We start from the raw sequence: 22,374 nt of genomic DNA, 5'->3' as shown, positions 1-22,374 counted from the left end.
GCTTTATAAAGATTATAATAGCTACTATATCTTAAAGGGCTAATAATAATAATAATTAATATATAAAGCTAAAGCTTTCCCCTACAGACTAGACCTTGGCCTACCCAAGACCTTTCTTGTTTGCATTTCAATGCCATTTTCCACAAGCTTTTCCATTTCCATTCTCATTCCCATTTCCATTTCCATTTAATGGTTTCTGACTTTCCGTGTTTGCCCAGCGTGTGCTCTGCTAGTGTTTACACCTGGGACAGGTAATTTGAGTTCCTCCATTTGGAGAGAGACCTGCCTCCCCTACCAGCCGTATCAAAGGCCACCAAGGGGGGGTCTAAAATCTGGAATCGGATCGGAGGGAAGTACGGATTCCGATCGACAAGGGCAAGAAATCAAGTTGGCAGGTGGGGGCAGGAGGGCTGTGCTTGCACTTGATTTTCGCATGGAACTAAGCACTTTACACTGACTACGGCGTTCTACGGGGCTTTGTTTGCCCTTTTGGCTCGGCTAGGCGGAAACATCTCGAGCCGGATTTGGCCGGGTGCCGTCGGAGGTGTACATATTGATCTGTGTAAGTAGTTCCAGCCCAAAGAACAGATCTAGCTCTCTACACTTGAACACTAGCTTCTCTCCAGACATTGTAGTGCCCATCATGCTACAAGTGCTAGAACTTTTAAGGAAATCGAATCTATTGTATAACTAAATATTATAGTTATCTGTGACACTTTTCGTCACTATTTCTTGACAATCTATAGTATTACAATCATTAAAAATTAAATATATGTAATTATTTATTATTATATTGAAGAAGTACTCCTTGAATACTGAGAAATGCTAAAAGCGCTGCAATATCTACTAAGGAATACATCTTTTAGGTATAGATCTTATGCCTTACCATTATTATTATTTAATATATATATTATTAAATATTTTTGACATCTGTTATCTTTCTTTTTTTTTATCACTTTTTCTATATCTATAAATTTTAAAAATCTGAACCAAAAAACCCTACATCCGTAGCCTAAAAAGTCTGGAAAAAAATATAGAGAAGTAGAGGAATATTAAGAAATTCTTATCTCTAGTGATACAACTCTATAACTATACAGAAACTATAAAGAAACTATAATGATATAAAAAAGGGTAATGTAATACCATTTTTATTTAATAGATATATTACAGAAAACTATAGATATGTGTTACTTTTTATAGTTTTACCAATCATAGTTTATCAGGTTACCAATTATAGTTTACAATATAAAAAAAAACCTCTTGACGAGGTAAAATACCGGTGACCGGTGTTCGAGAAAGAAAAACAAAAAAAAATCAGGCACGTTCAGAATAAGAATATTTTTTATATGAAATTTTGTACACCTATATAGCATATTTTCGTCACAAAAATTGATATTAGATATTTTTGGTTTCGCATGCAGGTTCGTCACCGGTATTTTACCTCGTCAAGAGGTTTTTTTTATATTATATCAGTTGTTTTTTTTGTATATCGATTTTCAATTATTTAAAAAAGAACACATAATATATAGAATATTAAAGTAACCTCTGGACAGGCGATACAGATTTCATTTTGGGCAAAATAATCTGATTTACCATTTGCAAAATAATCTGATAAGGATCGGCCAACTATATCCAATAGCCGCCATATAACTGAACGATCGGAAATGGCACAACTGGATGGGTATGTCAACTTCGGCTCTGCCCGAAGTTAGCTTTCCTTTCTTGTTTAAATTGTTTTTATTTAAAGCCCACATTATTTTAAATAAAAATATAAATTGATAAAATGAAAATAAAAAAAGAAAATAAGACTCAAGAGATTGACAACTTTGAGCACCTAACAGATGAAACCAATGTTATTTATTATCAAAAACTAAAAAATTAAAAATCATAGAACTCATGGAAGAGTAGTATTAATAAGAAAAATAAAAAAATATAAGAAAATCAGCTTAAAAGTCCCTTATCTCTGTGGCAACGTATTCAAAGCCTATTTTAAATTATTTTTATTTAAAGCACCAGAGCAAAATAAATAAAATATTGAGGTGTAAAATATTGTTCAGTAAAATATTAAGAAACAAGTATCTTTTATTCTAATTGATTAATAAAAGACTAAAATAATTGGGACTAAAAAAATAAAATAAAAATAAGAAAATCAGGTCATTGTCCTACCCTCGAAAAAATCAAGTATTTGAGTGCCAACCCATATTTTATTTTTTAAGATTACAAATAAAATAAAGTTATGTCCCGAAAATGTACGATGCGACCACCTAATAATCCATAGGTTTCTATTGGAAATTGAATAATATTTATAGGAGGACTCCAACCATCGCTGATAGCATGCCCAGAAGTTTGAAAATTAAATAAATAAAGAAATCCATAAGGTATCATTGGAAATAAAATGTTTTAAGGAGAACCCAAGCGTGAATTATGTATTATATATTTTATTTAAAAAACATGTTAATTAATATATGGTAATGAATGTAATGCCACCGAAAAACTACGATGCGACCACCTAATAATCCACATTATATCATTGGAAATAAAATAATTTTCTTAGGAGAACACAAACGACTCCGAAAGCATCGAAATTCCTATCCAACTTGTGGTGGAAGCTAGTAGCGAGCAACTGCACGTAGAAAATGTCAAGCCTAAGTAGAGTAAAGGAGGAAATAAGAGCCGGAAGTTGGTGGAACCGACTGGTTTTCTCCAAAATAAAAAATAAAATCAGAAAAGCAGAGAGGCGCTCGACGGTGGATTTTGTGCGTCTATAACCACCGCAAAATAATATTTGGGGTTTTGGCGGGAAAACGGGGAAACAGTAAAACAAAAAACTTAAATCTAAATAAAAACAAATAAGTAAATAAGGGTGAGACCTGCCTGGATCGAAGACGGAGGCAGACTGAATCCAGAGGCGAAATGTCAAGGGTCTTCCCCAAAAACTAACCTGAACCAGTTGCGAATTATAACAACCAGGCCCCAACAAAAAGTTCAAACTTTCAAGGTATCTTTAAGGGGCGAATGAAGGAGCACAAAAATATTAAAATTAATTAGTCATTTGTTTTTATTTACTAAAAATCGTTGCAAAGGATGGTGGCTTAAAGGTAAATCTTAAAATTTAATTGGAAAGCTAATTTGTGACCACATTTCGTTGTGTATTATTTTGTGAGAAATCCTTCTACAGCCGGGAGATTCCTTCAATGGCGTACAGCTGTTTCTCCTTCAAGGACTCGCTTCCCGAGTGCCGACTACATGGAATCTTGGGACCCACAGCCTATCCGGACAAATGGGCGGCTGCTGCAATCGTCCTCCGTCCTTGACGTGGGCCAGCACCTCGAAATTGTTCCTCGCCGCATACGGTTGCAGGCCCAGCGTAAGGATCTCCCAGCAGAGGACTCAGAAGGCCCACACATCCGACTGGGTGGTGAACAGACCCTCCACCAGGCTCTCCGGAGACACCCAGCGAACTGGAAGCAGTCCTTCGCCCTCCTTCCGATAGTAGACGCTCTTGTAGATGTCCCTCGCCAGTCCAAAGTCTCCAATCTTCACCGTTCGCCTGCGATCTGATCCTGTGGCTCCTGTTGTCTCCGTAACGAGGCAGTTTTTGCAGGCCAGATCCCGATGGACAAAGTGCTTGTGCTCCAGATAGCTACAGCCATTGGCCAAGAGCTCGGAGAGCGACAATCACTGACCGGGCTGGGAGTCCTGGAAGTAAGTTATAGAGTAGGTAGGCAGGTAGGCTTCTAGTCTTGCTTAGTCCTTCTACCCACCTGCCGCCCGGGCTGACTAGGTGCATCCCCCAGGGTCTCCTCGATCGGACCAGGTACGGCGATGATCCCAGCGTGGTGGCATAACCGAGAAGCAGCAGGCACTGTGTCCGGGGCTTCAGTGGCTCCACCACCATGCGTGTGTGATTCCCGGCCCACGTCGTAGACACACAGATTGCCCTGCTGGTCCACCAGGTTGAGGGTCTCGGCTCCCGGCTCCAAGCTTCCTCCCTAGAACCGAGCATATTTGATGGAAAAGTTCAGAAAATGATTCGAAATACTTGAAAAAAAATTTTATTTCAAAAGAAAGTGATTTTTTTTTCAAAGTAATTATTTAATTAATATTCAGGTAATCAAGTATTAATTTAATAATAAAATTATTTATCTCTAAAAGTGTTCTCTTCATTATTATTTAAAGATTATTAACATTAAATTAGTATTTAAATTTAGGAACAAAAATGTGCTTTTTAGGATCAAAATTTATATCTAAAGACTCTTTGTAAAGCTTGAATATTTTTCAGATTATGATGGACACTGAGTATACCCTACATCCCCTATATCCAAGAGCCGCTTAGAAGAGAAGCTTCTACTGGCACTCAGACCCAGAGCGGCAACAGGTCCCACCCTTAGCCGGCGGAGCTTTCTGGCCCCCAAAAAAAAAAAAATAGAAAAGCTGCGAGGACTTTGGCGACGACACCAGGCCGAAAAAAAAAATTATAGCCGGCGGCAGAGAGCGCCGCTCTGCTCCGTCTCCGCGAACTTCGCACTGCGCAGGCGTCGACGATGGCAGAGGCTGCGACGCGATGCTTTTGGTTGTTCGCCGCTGCTGCTGCCGCTGCCGTTGCCGCTGCCGCTGCCGCTGCCAGCGGCATTTGGATTTGGATTTGGTTTTGGCCAAAAAAGCGAATCAGTCTCAGTGCGCCGTTGTCGCTGCGGTAGGCGCGTCGCTAGCCTTTTTTATTTTTCTTTATTTTTGTTTTTTTTCTCTTGCTTACTATATATTTTTTACAAAAATTGTAATTTTCCAAAAAAATAAATATTTTATTTTCTGCATATTTTTTGTCATGTGTGTGTGTGTGTGTTTTTGTTGTTTTTTTTTTTGTAATTTAATAAAAAATTCCTGGTTCCGAAGTGCGATTACGAGAGTACCGAGTGGTTTTTCCTGTTATTGGAAAACATTGAAAATTGATGAGTGAGAGGGGCAGGAGAAAGGCACGGAGAGAGCGAGAGAAAGAGAGAGAGGACTAAGTGGCCTGATGTCCCCAAGACCCATGTCCCTGTGTCCGTGTGTCCGTGTGTCCGCCAAGTCCTGGCCATGAATTGTGCGACAAAATCAACCAATTAGGGGTTGTCCTTGTCTGTGTTTTTGTTTGTTTTTCCTTATGAATATCCTCAAAAGGTATCACCTGATATTCACAAAAAACAAAAAACACACCACAACACCGTCATGACCTAATTTTAGGCAGCATCTTGGCCAAGTCAGGACATGAACCCCCAGCTGAGACAACATCCCCCGGAAAACCTTAACATTCACCCTTAAATCGAAAAAAAAAATAGGAAAGCACTTGCCTGGCTTCCTGCTTCCGCATTCTAATTAGATTTCAATCATTTGAACAGCTATTTGATTGCCTCATCCAAACCGCCCTCTTCCCCTTTTCAGTCAGCCCCCCACCAGCTCGCCATCCGCCACTCGCCACGCCTCCCCCGCCCACCATGGAGCAGCTGTGCTACCTGGCGCTGAGCGTCCTCCTGGCCATCGTAGTGCTCTATGGACTCCTGGAGCTGCACTACTTCCTGCGCATGTGCCTCTGCGTGCTGCTTGCCCGCTTCGTGAAGCGACGGTGCCACATCCTGGACGCCACCACGGTCAATGGTAGGTACTGGTTGCTTCTAAAGTGCCTCTGGCTGGGATTCCAAGGAGGGGGTCTACTTTTGGGAGAAGTGCAAGAGCTTCGGGCTGATGCAAGTGGGTTTCTGGCTTAGTGTGTTATTTTCATACACAGAGAGAAATATTTTATTGGGAAAATTAATATTATTTATTTATTTATTTGTTTATTGCTCATTTTCTAAATAAATATTCTTTAAGTTTTTAAAATTTCTCTTTAAAAATAACAATATTTCTATGAACTTTTTATATTTGAAGAATTATTTCATCATCTTTTTGGAGGACCTTGGACTTTAGATTGGCACCAAAAAATAATAAATGTTAAAAAAATAAATTAAAAATCAATAACATTTTGGGAATTTAAAGCAATTAATTAAATTTATACATTTGTTTCATTTATATTTTAAATAACCTTCATTTGAGAGAGAAAATTTTAATTAAAAATACAAACTTAATAGAATTTTTAAAGCAGAAATATAGGCTAATTTAAAGTTATTATTTTATTAAAAATTAAACAATTATACTAACTTATTTAAATCTACTTGAAGCTTCTTAAATCACTTTAATTTAAAAAGCTTTTTTTTTTAAAGTCTAAAAGTTCATGAACTGATACTTGATAGAATTATTAAGAAATTAAACAATTAGTCTCTATAAAAATCTATTAAATATAAGTTACCTTAATCACTTAAGTTTAAATAAATTTTTTTATAAAAATACTACAGTGCATGAACTCATACTTAATAGACTCTTTTCAGCAGAAATGTAGGCTAAATGAAATACTTAATTTTATTAAAAATTTAACAATAAGATCTAAAAATTTATAATATACAAGCTACCTAAATCACTTAAATTTAAACACATTTTTTATAAAAAAAAAAGAAAACAAACTCATCAAGTATTTAAAGAGCTCCTCTAAAATATCACTCATCCGCCCCGTTGGTTGACTTACGAACTGCGAACAATGTTTACCCTTTTGTAGGCCCATGTGTGTTTTGGAATGGGTTTACTTGGTCTAAACCAATATCCGATATCCATTACAAAATTGATGACAATATTCTGTTTGCTTTTTTTTCTCTCCCTCTATTTTTTAGTAATTATTTCAAAAGTGGAAACAAAGTAATGAGTTTTATGGTATTTTTTTGTAGGACTGTGCCTCAGTAACGATGTGGACACTTTGTTGTATCACATGAACAATGCCAGATACTTCCGGGAGCTGGACTTTGCCCGGGTGGACTTTTACGAGCGGACGAGTCTCTACCGCACCATAACGGGAATGGGCGGTTCCGTGTTCCAGGGGGCGGCCACCATACGCTACCGTCGCTTCATCCGGCCGTTCCATCGGTTCAACATTGTTTCCCGGGTAAGTATTTTTATTTAAAAATTCAAATATTTATTAATTATTATTTCTATTATTCCAGATAATATATTGGGATGATCAGTCGCTCTTCATGGAGCATCGTTTCGTGCGTCCTTCGGACAAGTTCGTCCACTGCATCGCCATCTGCCGGCAGCGGGTGATCGACGTCTCCATGGAGGCGGTAATGGCGGAGCTCCTGCCCCGCACCTCCTCCAACGGCTTCCGGGCGACGGCTCGGGCCACGCCTCCGCACACACTATCGCCTCCGGCCACGGGCGGGATCAGCAATCCGGCGATGGACACTTCGCTGGCGGAGAACGGACATGCAGCGACGCCGACAGCAACAGCAACAGCGACGGAAGCAGCAACGCCAGCAGCGACGGCAGCAGCGGCAGCGGCCGCCCACTGCGCCAAACTGAAGCCCTCGCTGCCCCCGGAACTGTCCAAGTGGATCGAATACAATGACATGTCCAGCAAGAATCTACGCAGTGGCTGCTGACGGGCGCCGGAAACCGGAAGACGGGCCACCGGAAATGGAGATGCCATTTTCAAAAATATCCCATTTTTTGTTGTTTTTTTTTTATAAATATACGTCTATGTGTGTGTTAGTGTTACGTGCATGTGTGTGAGTATTGTGTGTGTGTGTGTGTTTGCGAGAGTAATTTTTTAGAGTGTAAGCTATAAGTGTCTGACGAAAGAAAAGAACAAAACTAGAAAAGAAACCCGCCCCATTTGGCCTTAACTATTTGTATAATTTCCCCAGAGAATCTGTCACGCCCCCTAAGCTTCTCAAAAGCGAGAAAAAAAAACACAAACTCCCCCCTGGTAGTCCTCAGTGTATAAGAATCTGATGTACAATTGTTTAGAAAATAGATTAAAAAAAATTTGCAATGATGGAAATAGCTGTTTTGTTTAATTAATTTTTGGTTTGTGCGCCAAAAAGTATGCTATAAAAATGCTATAATGGGTGGAGGAATATAAAAGTTATTTCTTTCTTAATGATAGCTCTTAAATGATAGCCCTTGATTAATGACTTCCACCATTTGGCCTTCTTGAACTTTCAGCCACGACAGCCCTTTGAAACTACTGACCAGTCCGGAAATTCACAGTTTGTCTATAAAGCCAGATAGCCAGATAATCCCCCGACCACAATTTTCCGCACTTACCCGACAATTTGCTAATTGCCAAACATCAAAGTTGCCACACATTAGCAAACAGCTATCGGAATCGAAATCAATCGATCGCTTGGGTAATCTTCTCTTTTTACCTTTTGCCCTCACAGGTGTCTCGGGGGGGGCGGAGAAGGCGAAGGCGCAGGGGAACCCCACCTCAACACAAAAAGAAAGCTAACGGCAATTAAGAAAGAAAGATAATACGAAAGAGAGATAATAAGCGAGAGAGCTAGAAATTCTCTCAATTTTAGCTATTAGTGGTGGCAACTTTTTGGGAAATCTTTTTTAAAAAAAATCTAGAGTCTTTTCAAGTTTTAGGTACTTTTGAATTAGAAACTTTTTTATCTAACGGGTTAATAAAATTCTTTTAATTATTATATTTTATCGAAAATTTGGATAGCTACTTGGAATAATTTTCTAAAAAGGATATATATCTTCTTTAAGCCTTTTAAATTAAAATTTTTATATCAACTTGAAGCTTGAAAAACAAATTTGAAGAAATGAGTAAAAATTTCAGGATAGGATGGTGAAAAAAAAACTTTAAATTTTATAATAATAAATATGTTAGTTCAAAAGTATAGCTCATGAGCTCAATAATATTTAAAGTTTTAGAGAAAATATTTGCAAGAATTTAAAAGTCAATATATTCCCTTAAATAGATTTATTTAATTAGAAAATACAAATTTGCTTTAAAAGGCCATAAAATATAAACAGAAAATTTAATTTTTAGAACAATAATATCTAGCCATTAAAAAAAACAATTCTCAAGCTTTTAAAGACTTGTTTTGACTTGAAAAAAGCCAAAATGTCAGGCCAATTGTGTTTATCGCCCCGTCTTCTTTGGAAGCTATCTCTCTCTCGCTTTCTTCGGTCTTTCAACGATTTGCGGTCTTTGGTCTACGGTTTCTGGTCTTCAGTCTTCTGTGGTCTTGCTTAGCCGTCGGTTGTGTGGCTCCCAGCCCTTTTCTGCCAATTCTACAACTGCCATAAATTAAATTTCAAACCAAAAACCCAAAAGGCCGAGTGCAAGTGTAAGTAAGTTTCAGCTGATTTTCAGCGGGTTCAACGCATACAATTGACACCTTTTCAAGCCAAAATATAAAGTCTTCCGTCACACTGTGAGAAATTTTATTAATAAATTACATTTTATTTTTATTTAGTGAGTTTTTATTAGTCAACTGTTTGAATATTTATTAATTTGAGAGATGGTTTTTTGTTTAAATTAAATATTCATATATTTGAGAGTTTTTTGAAACTTTCTTTGAACGTAACTTGAACTTTGAACTTTGTTTTTTGTAAATTTCCTTATAATTTAATGGTTTTAAAGTCCAATACAAAATATTTATTCTTTCGAATAACTATAAAAATAATGTTGGAATTTTATTTTTTAAAGTAACTATCTTAAATATCTCTCCCAATGTAATCACTAAAATATTTTTTTTGTAAAATTTCCCCAAATGTCAAATATTTCTCCAAGTTCAACAATGATTTGTTAAAATACCTCAACCGGAACAGGTTTTAGCCTGGAATATTATTATATTTTGGAGAATAAATCATATTTTTCTCCGCTTGAAAGGTGTCGTGTAAGTTAATGATTTTTTTTCGAGAAAAACTTTCGCTTTCAATAACCGGCTTTCCCCTCCGCGCTTTCAGAAACATAAACCGCAGAAATCATGTCTTGGCTGGTGGTTCTGCTGATCTTGTACATCATCTGGGATGTGAACTACTTCATCCGGTGTGTCTTCACCGTCTTCGCGGGCAGGCTCTTCCAGGGCAAGCGCAAGGTCACGGACACGACCTCAATCTTCGGCCTCTGCACCTCCCAGGACGTGGACATCTTCATCCGGCACATGAACAATGCCCGGTACCTGCGGGAACTGGACTTTGCCCGCTTCCACTTCTACGCTCTGACCGGACTGTACGAGCGGATCCGGGCCAGGGGCGGCGGCGCCGTCCAGGGGGCCAGTAGTGTCCGGTATCGTCGCACCATTCCCATCTTCCATCCGTACAAGATCACCACGAAGCTGGTGTGGTGGGACGACAAGGCCATCTACATCGAGCAGCAGTTCATCACCCTGGCCGATGGCTTCGTTCGGGCAGTGGCCCTCTCCAAGCAGTGCATCACCAACTGCAACGTCCTCGACATCCTCAAGAACTACCCGGAGGCGGCCAAGCGCCCGGAGATGCCCGAGGATCTCAAACTCTGGCTGGATGCCATCGAGCTCTCCAGCCAAAAGTTGCGCAAAGACAAGTGATTCCCAAACCTCTTCAAATCTTGCCTTAATTTTTTTTTTTATAAAAATATAAGACTTAATTTTGCTCAAAATGATAATATTAAAACTTACATGAAAACTATTTTTTAGTTTATTTTATGTAAATATTTCGTAGATTTAAAGGAAACTTTTTGTAAAGATCTTTATTAAATACAAAGTGGCTAAGGCTTTTTAAAAAAATATATAAATTTTGTTATATTTATATGGAAGAGTATCTAAAAAAGTGTTTTTGAAAAGCCTAGACTTTGAGATTTCGATTTTTTTTCTATACAGTTTCAAAAACTAAAAGTAACATTCATTAAGGTTTGTGGGATGAAATTAAAATAGAATTATATTAGAAAAGATTGAATCGTCTATATTTTCACAAAATATTTGAAATACTGTTTAAATGTTTAATATTTTAAAATAGATATTTGTAGATATTTGTAGTATATTTGGAGATATCCAAAAACCTTTTAAAAATCAAACCAAAACTTGCCAAAAAATGATACAAGCTATGAAACATTTAAGATGATCTATGATCTAAAAAGTTCTAAAAATTAATGTAAACTTTACATTATCTTCTTAAATGTTAACCCTCCTTCTTCAAAGAAAATATTCTCAATATGTGAATCTTCACGAGACTCTTATGTTTCTGGCATTTTTGAGAGACCCAGCTTACGAAAACCTTTCTTTCTTCTCCCGACTTTCATTTATGCTAAGTCCGTTATCACGCAACGCCACGTCTCTGTCGATAAGTCGTTGGATTGTTTATTTTCTTCTTTTATATTTGTTGTTATTTCTGTTGTTGTTGTTTCCGTTATGGCTCAGCTCATCAGTATATAGTTTTTTCATTTTTTCTTGTGTTTTGTTACATAAATCCATAACGAAAATGTTTAGGGGGGAGTTGCACCATCAGCGGTTTGGCGGCCAAAGCTGATGCGAAAAAAAGGGGGGTACGAAAAATAATTATAAACAAATTTCAAGAGGCTGAAAATAACTGAAGGAATGGGGAAAGAGTTAAATACTTTTTAGGGGAGTTACGGATTTATTATTGAGAAGAGGAAAATAGTTAGGGGATAGTTTATTTAAGAGGTAAGGAAAGGGATTTTGATAGAAGAGGTTTTGGGATTATGAAAGCCAAGTAAGTTTTTAATTAAAAATAATTGAAATAAGTAAAAAAAAAATAATTAATAAATTTTTTGAAAGATATTCAACCTAACGATCATATATGAACATTTTTTTTTTAATTTAAAAGAAGGTTCAACACTTTTTATGTATTTTTAATATTTTTTTCCCCATATTATATTACTCATACGCAGTGTGGTTCATAAATTTTCATAAATAGTTGCCAACATAAATGGCAACATAAATTTTCTCAGAAAATAAAATATTAATAATAAAAACCAAAGGTTTCAACTTTCTTAATATTCTTAATTTTATTATTCCCATATAATATTACTCATACGCAATGTGGTCCTTAAAGGCTAAGCAAATAGTTTTTATTGTGAGGTAATTTTAGGACCTCCAAATTTAGTTTTTTAACAAAAAATAAAATATTAATAATAAAAAATATTACAAATTTTAAATATTACTTTTTTAGTTCAAAAATTAGGGTAAAAAAAGTTCGTTAAACATTTTTTTTTAGTTTATTTGCAAAACAGCACAAGTTCGTTAACCTTTTATTTTGCATAACTAGGCGGAAATCTTGGTAAAATACAAATTTTAGACAGAAGATATATTTTTGAAGAGTTTTCCGAACAGTTTTCCAAGCAGCTGTGACGTCAGCTGGTGCCACACGGCGTATGAGTGACCACATCCACTTCCCGTTGCACATCCCCCTGTTTTTTTACGTTTTTGTTCTTTTTTTCAACAAATAGTTCGTGTTCGAGTGCTTGGATCAAAATGTGGATCAAAACGTGACACTGAAATCTAAACATAAATCTCATTCATAAAGTATGCAGACGGCGCGCGTCGCTCATCTCTCTCTCTTTTCCCATTTCTCTAAAGTTTCTCGGTTTCTCTATGCCATGCCCCCCTTGTATGCAACAGCAGAGACCACCATCCTCCACTTGCAACCGAAGTGTATTCGGTTTTTCGTTTCGTTCGTGCCACTTCGGCTCGGTCCGATTTTTTAACTATTTTTAACTGGCAGTGCGCAGAATTGTCAGTTTATTTTGAGCAACCGCGGCGAGCGCATTAGAACACGCAGAAATCGAATCGAAAAACAATCCGAAAACCCTAAAATCCAAAAATCTCTAAAAATCTCTTCAATCTTCTAACCAGAAAGCACCAAAAATAAATCATAAATTGTAAAAATAAAATTGGAAAAGTGTTTAAAAAGAGAATCGAATTTTTTTTCAAGTTTAAATTTCAAAATTGTGCCCGATAGTGCGCGATAATTGATAAAAACGATAAGACAGATATCGTTAACAAGTAAAGTCCAAGTAAATGTCCTTAATTTATTTTGAAAAAATTTATTATTTTTGAATAGATATCCCTCAGAAGTGACAATAAAATAACAACAAACTGTTGCAGTTTATTGACAGTAGCAGGCAACAAAAAAAAATCAGAAAAAAAAAAACACAAAACCAGATTGAAAGCAAACAGCAACAACAACAACTTGAAGTAATTTGCAACTGAAAAGAAATGCGGCAATGGGGCAACAACAAAGTAAACACATAGATTGCCCCGATCACCAGTGGCTTCGTCCCTCCCAAAAAAAAAAAAAATAAAATAAAAAATGTGAAAAAAAAAGAGAAAACTTTTCGTGGACGACACTTTGAAATAACAACAAAAGCAATACTTACAAGCTACAACAACAAGGGGGGGTCTCAATGGTCAAGAGAAAATCTTTTCAGTTCGGTTGCTCTTCTTGTTGTTGGTTGGTTGGTTGTTTTCTGTTGTTGTTGTCGCTGTTATTGCCGCAAATGTCGTCGACTTTGGCGGATCTTCGCAATTTCAAGTCTTTGCACTGTCCACTGCTTGGTCTTTCTCTGAGGATGTGGGGCTTACAACGAACTGCTTAACACACTGCTTTATCATATATGGAATATAGACTTTTGTTTTTTTATTAAAATTCGGGATAATACTGGGATTCAGAATAAAATTTAACATAAACCCTTTTTTTATATACTTCTTTAAGTAATTTTACATCATTTTTTCCACAATAAATAGTTTAATATGATCTTATCCGTTAAAAATCTTAAAAAATCATATTTTATTAGTGACGAAAGCCATTATTATTATTATTATAGCTTCAATTTACATTAACCCTAGACTTTAAAAGGTTATCAAATTTATTTCACTTTTTTAAGGAACATAGCTATCTTTTTTATAAAAGAACGTGTGGTTTTATAAATTTTTAGCCTCTGTACTTTTTTTAGTGACGAAAATTGTGCGAACATTTTTAGATTTTATTATATTTTTGTCTCATTTTATAAAAATAATATTTCGTAAAAGGAAATGTAAGAATTAAGGGAGAATTAAGAAAAAATAGGCCAAGTTAGTTGACCTTCTTATGGAAAAGTAGTTTAATGTAGTTTATTTACCCTAAATTTTGATGATCTTAGTTGTTTAGTAAAACAACAAATACCTTAGTGGCTTAATATTATTTTGGGAAGGCTTAAATAAAGTTAGGATATGATAATGCCCAGATTTCATTGTGGTTGGCAGCATATTCCTGGCCTGCCTGGCATAAATCACTCATGCCACATCCGCAACATCTCAGATCCAGCTCCTCGAATTATGATAAATGTGCAACTGTTCCCCCCCTGGGGTGGGGTGGGGGATAGAGGGCCGGCCTTTGGGTAAATCGCAAATTTTCAGCGTCAAATGCCATTAAGCCAGTCCGCGTTATTGAGTTAAATTGGAAAATAAGCGAGCGACAGTTGCTCTCGTTGTTGCTGTTGCTTATAGTGTTGCTGTTGCTGTTGCTGTTGCTGTTGTTGATGTTGCTGTTGTGCCTTTGCAATTGTTCGCACTTGGAGACTACGACGAACTGGGAATGGGAATGGGACTGGGAATGGAAATGGAACCAAAACCAAAACCAAAACCAAAACCATGGCATAGCTGGACAGCCCTGTATCCATCTACCGCCCATCCACGTTTATTATTTGCACTATTTCATTATTATGTTTGATGTGCACGACCACGGCGATAATAATAATAATAATGATGATGATAGTTATACCAATTATAGTGTAGAGCTCTGTCCATGGGGCCAGAGAAATTCCGAATACCCGAACGGGTTGCCTTCGGGTTGGAGGAGGAGGAGCTAGAGGAGGAGGATCCAGTTTAGGAGGCACGCATGCGTCTGTCGCGTGCTCCTCTTCCAGATTTTCAAGTTCACTTCCATTAGCTAGTCAGGGAGGGGAAGGGTTGGGATAAGACCTTAGGTCAGAGGTTACAGATTTTCAAGGAGGTTTTTTGGTTTTTTAAATAGTAATTTTTCTGATTTTTAGATTAGAGATTAAGAGACTATAACTTATCTCTTGAAGCTTATATCTTAAAATGCCTATTTATTACTTAATTATAGTCATGAACTGATTAGCTTCCGTTTAAATACTTCCCTCGCCTTTCAAAAACATGAAATTTTGTTTTGGAAAACCTGCAACACACTTTGATTTTAATGTTGCTACACATGCCACATTTTGTGGCATGCATTTTCCCAGATCGAGCTTGATTGCCTTGCAACATGTGATCATTTGCATAAAAATCCCCAATCTTTCCCATCAAAATTGAAAAGAATGGAAATCTTTTCGGTTCTTTGTATTTTTCGGGGCTTAATTGCATTGAGAAATAAATCTATTTAGTTAGTGACTACTGTACTTGATTTGAAAAACAAATGAGGACACTTTAATATATTTTTTTATTATTTTTAAGCCTTTTTTTTTATCATTCAATCATTTAAAATATTTGCATAAATGGGCGTTTTAATGCATTTGTATTTGTAGAGCAGCTGCAATTGCTGAACACACACCCCCCCACTGGCACCCACACACACACTGGCATACACACTCCCACACACACCCATACCACACTCCAGTTACAGTTCATAGACAGAAAGGAAATGCCAATGGAGACCATCACAAAAAATGGCAAAAAAATAGCAATAAAGAATTTTTTCGTTTAAATTTATGAAATTCAGTATTATTATCCATACATAGACACACTCGATTACATTCTCCAACAACAAAATATGGGCCCAATGGGGTCGTGTTTATTTTTTTTCCAAAAACAAAGTCATCAAAATCATCCATTTAATAGATCCACAAAAAAACACACATTTCTAATGAATGCAGTCCATGATTTATGTGTTGGTGTGTGTGTGATTAGCTCTGAGGGGTTTGGCAGTGGGTGGAGGGGTTGGAAGACTAAAGACTGAGAAGACTAGAGCCTCAAACGAGAAGAAAGAGCCATTCTTAAGTCACTTTTTCTATTACAGATCCCATAATGGGTAATGCTGGATATACCTGCATACGCCGCACTTTCTGTTGGCTGAATATTATACTTTGGGTGAGTTTTTGAATAGTTTTTAATATTTTAACTTTTAAAATAAATATTTAAGAATTTTATTTATAAGATTTAGGAATTTTCGAAATTTTTTTTATAATTTTTGATTAAGAGAAAGGTTTAAAAGTTTTTTATTTCATTTCCAAGGTTCCTAAAATAGTTTATTGATTAAAGAATTAGTATTACTGCTCTATTCTTTATCAGAAATTTTTATCTTAATAAAAATTATTTAGGATAATGAATTAGTTTAAAATAAAAAATAAAATAAATAATTATTGGCAAGATCTTTTTTGGAAAATAAGATTCTAAAACTAAGAAATTTGGATTTCAAAAACTATTTAGAATGAAAAGAATGCAAGACCCAACACTTTAAGAAAAATTTTCAAAATATCCTATATTATTCTTTAGTATTTCTCCCAGTGCACTTAAACTTGTCAGCGGATATGCAGCATCAGCAACTGTGGCATTGAAAGAACATAAACAAATACGCAGATAAAGCTACAGATACGGAAACGCAAAGGGGCTACAGATACAGATACAGATACAGATACAGATGCAGATACAGATACAAAAGTTATGGCTTGGGGCATGGGGCATGAATCAAAGCCAGAACTTTGCCGCCGTCGTCTGCAGCGGAAGTTGCAACCACCTGGCGGGCTGGTTGCTGCTGGTTGATGCCGCTCTTTACCATTCGACTGTTGCATTGTCTGACCGCCTGTCACGTGTGTCTATTTGACTTTGGCATCGGCTTCGCTTTCAGTTGCCGTTTCAGTTGCAGCTGCACCAGCCACGCCTCCCCCTTTTGTCAGATGTCAGCCTTTGTGTGTCCACCGTACATACATGCAACATGCAACAGTTGTTGGCTGGCGCCGATTCCTGTCCCATTCAGCTGCCAATCGAATTGCTTTTTAAACTCACTTTGTAGAGTTTCCAGGAACTGAAGGACATGTGCCTGGGGATAAATGGCTTTAAGTTCTGTCACAGATTATTGTTGGAGAGAAACATACTTTTTCTTTCGGGGGACTGTAGGTCATAGAAATATTTAATCATTTCTACATCATTTCCCACACTTCTTCTTCCCAAGACCTTTCTAATTTAAGCCATTTTTTTTTGTTTTTTGGCCATTTTCAGCTCTGCAGTTGCGCCTTCCTGGGCGCCGGCCTGTGGCTGCGCCTCAGCTACGAGGGGTATGCCACACTCTTGCCCCAGCACGCCGGCCTGAGTGCCGACACCATCTTCATGGCCATCGGAGGCACTGGGTTCGTGGTGAGCTTCTTCGGATGCTGCGGCGCCTGGGTCCAGTCCCGTTGTCTTCTGGTGTTGGTGAGTAACGGTAACAACAAGGTGAAGGGTATCTCCACAAAACAATATATAAGTTTATCTTCCAAAAGGATTTTACAATATATTCTTAAAATTCTCTAAGCTCGTAGAAGCTCTTCTTGTTATTTCGATTATTTTTTAAAAGTCTTTAAAGAAGATCGTTTCCTAATTCCCATCCCTATTTCTCCTTCCCATCCCTATTTCTCCTTCCCATCCCTATTTCTCTTTCCCATCCCAATTAAGCTCAACCATTTTAAACTTTATTAGCTTTTTTTTAAATAAAAATAATCAAAACACACCTAATTTTTACACTTTATTTTTCAGCACATTTAACTGATATTATTTTTAACTAACCCACTTATTTTTCTCCCTGTGCATTGTTAGTACTTCATGCTGATTGTGATGCTGTTCATGAGCGAGTTCCTGGTGGGCTCGATCGCCTTTCTCTTCCGCGGCGGCCTGGGACGGACTCTGGCCAACGAGCTGCGCTTCGGGATCGAGCGTCATTATAATGCCAGTGATCGTGGCTCCCTGGTGGCGCCCTCGGTGGCCGCCATCTGGGACAGTGTGCAACAGTCGGTAAGTGGGGCGCCTCTCTCTCTTACATTTTCTTCAAAATTAAGGCAATTTCCCTTTCCAGTTCGAGTGCTGTGGCGTGTCGTCGTACGAGGACTGGTACGACATCCAGTCGTGGCAGGGAAAGCGCTGGGTGCCCGAGTCCTGCTGCAGGATGCTCTACGATCAGCGTCAGGTGCTCACCGAGGGATCAGGAGATGGACTGATACGGCCAGATTGCGGAAGGTGAGTGGGCTCTTCTATATCGCCTCTATTTGAAGTATTACTAATTTTATAATTTAGATCGGAAAACCCCGCCTTGTGGTGGGACAAGGGCTGTGCCCATTCCCTCCAGAGCTGGTTCACCGGACAATTGAATGTGGTTGGGGCTGTGGGCCTGGGCATCGCCTTCGTCCAGCTCTTCGGGCTGATCACCTCGATGCTGCTCTTCTGCACGGTGAAGCACAAGCGATCCTCGGACACCTACAAGTCCTATTCCCCCTCAATCGATCCCCAGACCCGCACCAGCAGTTGGGAGGATTGAACTCATCTCTAGGCTTACAATTATCTAAAATATCCATATCTTCCCATTAGTTTGGTTCTATTTTCTAGTTTTTAGTTTCTGCAAAATGTGCCAAAAATTAATTTAATTATTACTATTTTTTTTTTGTTTTTTGTTGTAATTTTTAGGCGAAAAAAAAGAAAACAAAACAAAACATATCGAACAACAAAATTGTTTGGAGGCTTTCTTGGGCAATCTCCAATGTGAACACACTCACAAAAAATACAGTGTTGTTTAGGTAGCGGTGTATCCATATTGTGATGTGCTCTCTATTAGTTAATAGTTAAGAGTTTGAGGCCACTGCTTGCATTCGGGCCTCTTAACTCCAGTATGTAATCCTTGTAATCCTTTAAATCAATATATCAATTATACATAAACCTACACATACAATTATATATATTTATATGCATAAATATAATTTATGTTTATGTTATATTATATTATTAAAACAAAAACAGTATAGAAGAGAAACGAACAACAACAACTGCCTGAAAAGCAAGAATTGAAGACGAAAAACGATAACGAGGAGGCAAAGGCGAAGGCGAAGGCAAAGGCGATGGCGGAGTAGGTGACGAAAGCTATTACGATTATAATTATTTTATTTATACGTATATAATATATTACATATATTTATAATTATATTTATATCGAATTGCATTCCTACACAACATGTTCGTGTTAAGTTACAAATAAATTAAAGTATTTATTTAAATTACAAACAATAATATTTATGAAAAAAGGAATAAACTATTGTTAAATTACAAGCCAACCAATTTGCCGCCAATAATATCCAACTGGGCTGTAATGCCTTTGGTAACACTGCGGGCCAGCTCTTTGGGTTTCTGTTTAAAAAGAGAGAAAAATGAAAAAAAGAAAGTTATTGGTAAGTGACCTTGGCTTTAAAGCCGGGCTTTCAGCAAAAATAATAAAAACATTGCATAAGATTTGAGAGGGTCAAGGCGGTGTCTGTTATTTATAATTATTAATTGTAAATTTTATTAAGAAATATGTTTTAATTAGAATTTAAAGTCAATGCATCTACCCCCTACAAAAGCAAGCAGTCACGCAAGCAGTGTAAAAGCCATTAAAGCAGTGACTCAAAACAGTGACTCCGCAATGCACTCTCCCATGTCTTATGCAACTTGTGCGATGTGATGCGATGCGATGTGTGTGAATCGACAGCAAACAAATGAAGAAATAAACAAAACAACAAAATATATATAGCAATTTCAGCACTCACCTGTATGAAGGTGTTGAGCAGGTTGGAGAAGGCCTCGTAACCATTGACAATGGAGCGCGAGATGCCGTCGAACATGTCGCCATTGTTGCCGTACTTTTCATGCTCGCTTATCGTGTCCAAAATGGGAACGGGCTGTGTAATAATTTATTTAAATTTTTCATTCACTTAATAATGGTTTTGGTAGGGTAGGCCCCTCCTGACTTACCTGAGATATTTCAGCCAACTTCTTTTGGCCATTATCATAAAGGCTAAGCACCTTGGAGGGAATAGCTTCTTGCTCAAGATTCACAGATTCGGCTGTTTTCGCAGGAGTTGGGAGGAGAGATATCTAAAAGGATGGGAAAATGATATAGAAACACAAATATTAAATCTTGAAAATATTTACTAAATTCTTCTATAAGGTTTAGCTTCTTTAATTATTTCCTTTTAATAAGCTTTTGGTTTTTGTTTCTGAGACTAGGATAAAAGATTTTTAAAATGGTAAACAAAAATTTGAAATTTAAAATTGGAAGAAAAATTATTGTTTTAGATTTAATTTTGTAAAGAAAACATTTAACCCATTATTGGTCATCAGCTAAAAAGGTAGTGTCTTCAGATAAGTGGCCTTTTCAGTTTTCATTAATTTCAATTATTTATTTTTTGTTTCATTGTTTTTATATTAAAAGCAACGTATTTAATATTTTATATAGATTTCAAATATTTTTAGTTTTAATTTATGCATTCTAATACAAATTTCAAGCTAGACTAAAAATTGGTAAAATAAATTAGCTAAATCTGATCTGAAACTGATTATAATCAATAATTACACAGGCCGACAATTTCCAACTTTTTTTTTCCTCCACGCATAATTTTACCTGCTCCATAACCTTTAGGCTCCCCTGAACCAAAGTCCAGAACAAACATAGGTTCTATCACCCACCGTTTCTGCGGTACACCGAAGAGAAGACATTGATCAAATTTTACCATATATTGAATTATGTAGGCCGTGAAATGGCGATGACCTTCATAGATTCCAGTACATATCATTTTTGAAATGTATGTGTACCAACTAAAATTCAAAAATGGTATCTAGCAGTTACCATATCTTTGGAATACTCATCCAAAGTTGAAATCTCAGATTTTCTACGTTAATTTTTGGTCTTCTATGATTTTTCCCCAAACATTTTTCTATGGAAGATTTTTATTTTCTTATTGAAGTCAGTAGATCATACCATGTTTTAATTTTGGATTTAAGGGATAACTCGAAATAATTTTATTGAATTTATTATAGGTGGTTCAACAATATTTTCTTCATTTAAATTGGAGTTTTTAATCTCATATTTTCAAAAAGTCATGGCTATCTAAAACTGTTTCTACATTCAAAACGTATCTATTGCAGGTTCAGCTTGTTTAGTAAAGCTTTACAGAAGTTGTAGATAGCCATGACTTTTTGAAAATATGAGATTAAAAACTCCAATTTAAATGAAGAAAATATTGTTGAACCACCTATAATAAATTCAATAAAATTATTTCGAGTTATCCCTTAAATCCAAAATTAAAACATGGTATGATCTACTGATTTCAATAAGAAAATAAAAATCTTCCATAGAAAAATGTTTGGGGAAAAATCATAGAAGACCAAAAATTAACGTAGAAAATCTGAGATTTCAACTTTGGATGAGTATTCCAAAGATATGGTAACTGCTAGATACCATTTTTGAATTTTAGTTGGTACACATACATTTCAAAAATGATATGTACTGGAAACTATGATGGTCATCGCCATTACACGGCCTACATAATTCAATATATGGTAAAATTTGATCAATTTCTTCTCTTAGGTGTACCGCGGAAACTGTGGGTTATAGAACCTATGTTTGTTCTGGACTTTGGTTCAGGGGAGCCTAAAGGTTATGGAGCAAGTGAAATTATGCGTGGAGATTTTTTGCTGTTGGCCTGTGTTATTGAAACTGATTGGAATGCCAGTCCATTGTGAATTCATGAGAAAATAAAATATTAATTTTAATTTATTATATATTTATTTTAATTATAGAATTTTCCCGTGACCTTACAGAAATTGCAGTGACAATCTATAGGTCTATAATCTTATAATCTAATCTAATCCATAAACTAGATAAGTTTTAGTTTTCAGTTAACTTCCAGCTCTTGTTTTAGTCATTTTTTAAGTCAGTATTTAGTCGTTATCCATAGTACACCACTTATGTACATGTGTATATATATTTTAAGTAAACTTCCCGGTAAATAGATTTTCGTGCACTTGACTAATGAGACTCTGCTGCACTCTTGGCCTTTTCGGCAGCTCCACTCACCTTGAATCCGGCCGAGTCGCTGGCCTCGGCTTGGGCGGACTCCCCGGAACTGTCGGCGGAGTCGAAGGCGTCCTGGGCGCCGAATTCCGCCGCCGAGACACGGGCGTCGATGGGCGTGGCGCCATCAGGCGTGGCCGGGGCAATGGGCGTGCCAAAAGTGGTCGCGGCACAGTAAAAAAAAGCCAAAATCAACATGGACACCTGTAGCTTCAACATGTTTGTTGTTTAATTTTGTTCTATTATTATGAAAAAAATTGTTTAAAAAAAAATTAAATTTAAATATTTAAAATGAACAATTCCCGCTTAAGGCCACTTGTATTTAAGCCAAAAGTCCGAGCGCGTCCAAGACCAAATTTCAACTGAATAGCCGCGTCTGCGCAACGATTTTATTGGTTTAAGACCCGTCCCGTGTACGAGGAGAGTGCTGGCGCTTTTCGGGCCGGACTT

General features: G+C 36.9%; 4 protein-coding genes and 1 pseudogene across 6 annotated transcripts; 3 read left to right on the top strand and 2 right to left on the bottom strand.

Moving 5' to 3' along the window:
* Window positions 1-3,099: 3,099 nt before the first annotated feature.
* LOC6503079 lies at window positions 3,100-5,350 on the bottom strand (annotated as a pseudogene).
* On the top strand, window positions 4,478-7,903 carry LOC6503025 (protein THEM6). Its single transcript, XM_001963350.4, has 4 exons — window positions 4,478-4,696; window positions 5,422-5,634; window positions 6,792-7,006; window positions 7,065-7,903. Exons 2-4 carry the CDS (start codon window positions 5,475-5,477, stop codon window positions 7,500-7,502), a joined length of 813 nt encoding a protein of 270 aa, XP_001963386.3. The 5' UTR covers window positions 4,478-4,696; window positions 5,422-5,474; the 3' UTR covers window positions 7,503-7,903.
* Window positions 7,904-9,054: 1,151 nt separating this feature from the next.
* Window positions 9,055-10,530, top strand: LOC6503026 (protein THEM6). 3 transcript variants are annotated; one of them, XM_014905801.3, is made up of 2 exons: window positions 9,055-9,206; window positions 9,829-10,530. In XM_014905801.3, the coding sequence occupies exon 2, from the start codon at window positions 9,849-9,851 to the stop codon at window positions 10,428-10,430; it is 582 nt and encodes a 193-aa protein (XP_014761287.1). In that variant the 5' UTR covers window positions 9,055-9,206; window positions 9,829-9,848; the 3' UTR covers window positions 10,431-10,530. The 3 variants fall into 3 exon arrangements, with proteins under 3 accessions (XP_014761287.1, XP_014761286.1, XP_044572815.1); XM_014905800.3 differs by having other exon boundaries at window positions 9,069-9,210; XM_044716880.1 differs by lacking the exon at window positions 9,055-9,206 and adding an exon at window positions 9,652-9,758.
* A 2,061-nt stretch (window positions 10,531-12,591) lies between these two features.
* LOC6503027 (tetraspanin-9) lies at window positions 12,592-19,151 on the top strand. Its single transcript, XM_001963348.4, has 6 exons — window positions 12,592-12,874; window positions 15,874-15,944; window positions 17,073-17,264; window positions 17,646-17,840; window positions 17,902-18,062; window positions 18,120-19,151. Exons 2-6 carry the CDS (start codon window positions 15,882-15,884, stop codon window positions 18,358-18,360), a joined length of 852 nt encoding a protein of 283 aa, XP_001963384.1. The 5' UTR covers window positions 12,592-12,874; window positions 15,874-15,881; the 3' UTR covers window positions 18,361-19,151.
* Window positions 19,086-22,374, bottom strand: LOC6503077. The gene is made up of 4 exons (XM_001963347.3): window positions 21,928-22,374; window positions 19,824-19,946; window positions 19,619-19,750; window positions 19,086-19,220 (listed from the first exon to the last, which is right to left on the bottom strand). Exons 1-4 carry the CDS (start codon window positions 22,141-22,143, stop codon window positions 19,137-19,139), a joined length of 555 nt encoding a protein of 184 aa, XP_001963383.1. The 5' UTR covers window positions 22,144-22,374; the 3' UTR covers window positions 19,086-19,136.

Source organism: Drosophila ananassae, chromosome XL (assembly GCF_017639315.1).
Source record: "Drosophila ananassae strain 14024-0371.13 chromosome XL, ASM1763931v2, whole genome shotgun sequence".
Lineage (NCBI taxonomy): Eukaryota > Metazoa > Arthropoda > Insecta > Diptera > Drosophilidae > Drosophila > Drosophila ananassae.
The sequence above is the reverse complement of the archived record's forward strand: the minus strand, read 5'-3'. Positions and strand labels throughout refer to the sequence as shown.

Excerpts from the sequence above, each read along its gene's own strand:
- LOC6503025 (XM_001963350.4), top strand. The coding sequence starts at position 5,475 with ATGGAGCAGCTGTGCTACCTGGCGCTGAGCGTCCTCCTGGCCATCGTA. Across the intron at positions 5,635-6,791 it reads GGACGCCACCACGGTCAATG|GACTGTGCCTCAGTAACGAT; the intron begins GTAGGTACTGGT and ends ATTTTTTTGTAG. Across the intron at positions 7,007-7,064 it reads GGTTCAACATTGTTTCCCGG|ATAATATATTGGGATGATCA; the intron begins GTAAGTATTTTT and ends CTATTATTCCAG.
- LOC6503026 (XM_014905801.3), top strand. The coding sequence starts at position 9,849 with ATGTCTTGGCTGGTGGTTCTGCTGATCTTGTACATCATCTGGGATGTG.
- LOC6503027 (XM_001963348.4), top strand. The coding sequence starts at position 15,882 with ATGGGTAATGCTGGATATACCTGCATACGCCGCACTTTCTGTTGGCTG. Across the intron at positions 15,945-17,072 it reads GGCTGAATATTATACTTTGG|CTCTGCAGTTGCGCCTTCCT; the intron begins GTGAGTTTTTGA and ends GGCCATTTTCAG. Across the intron at positions 18,063-18,119 it reads ATACGGCCAGATTGCGGAAG|ATCGGAAAACCCCGCCTTGT; the intron begins GTGAGTGGGCTC and ends TTTATAATTTAG.
- LOC6503077 (XM_001963347.3), bottom strand. The coding sequence starts at position 22,143 with ATGTTGAAGCTACAGGTGTCCATGTTGATTTTGGCTTTTTTTTACTGT. Across the intron at positions 19,751-19,823 it reads AGTTGGCTGAAATATCTCAG|CCCGTTCCCATTTTGGACAC; the intron begins GTAAGTCAGGAG and ends ATTATTACACAG. Across the intron at positions 19,221-19,618 it reads TGCTCAACACCTTCATACAG|AAACCCAAAGAGCTGGCCCG; the intron begins GTGAGTGCTGAA and ends CTTTTTAAACAG.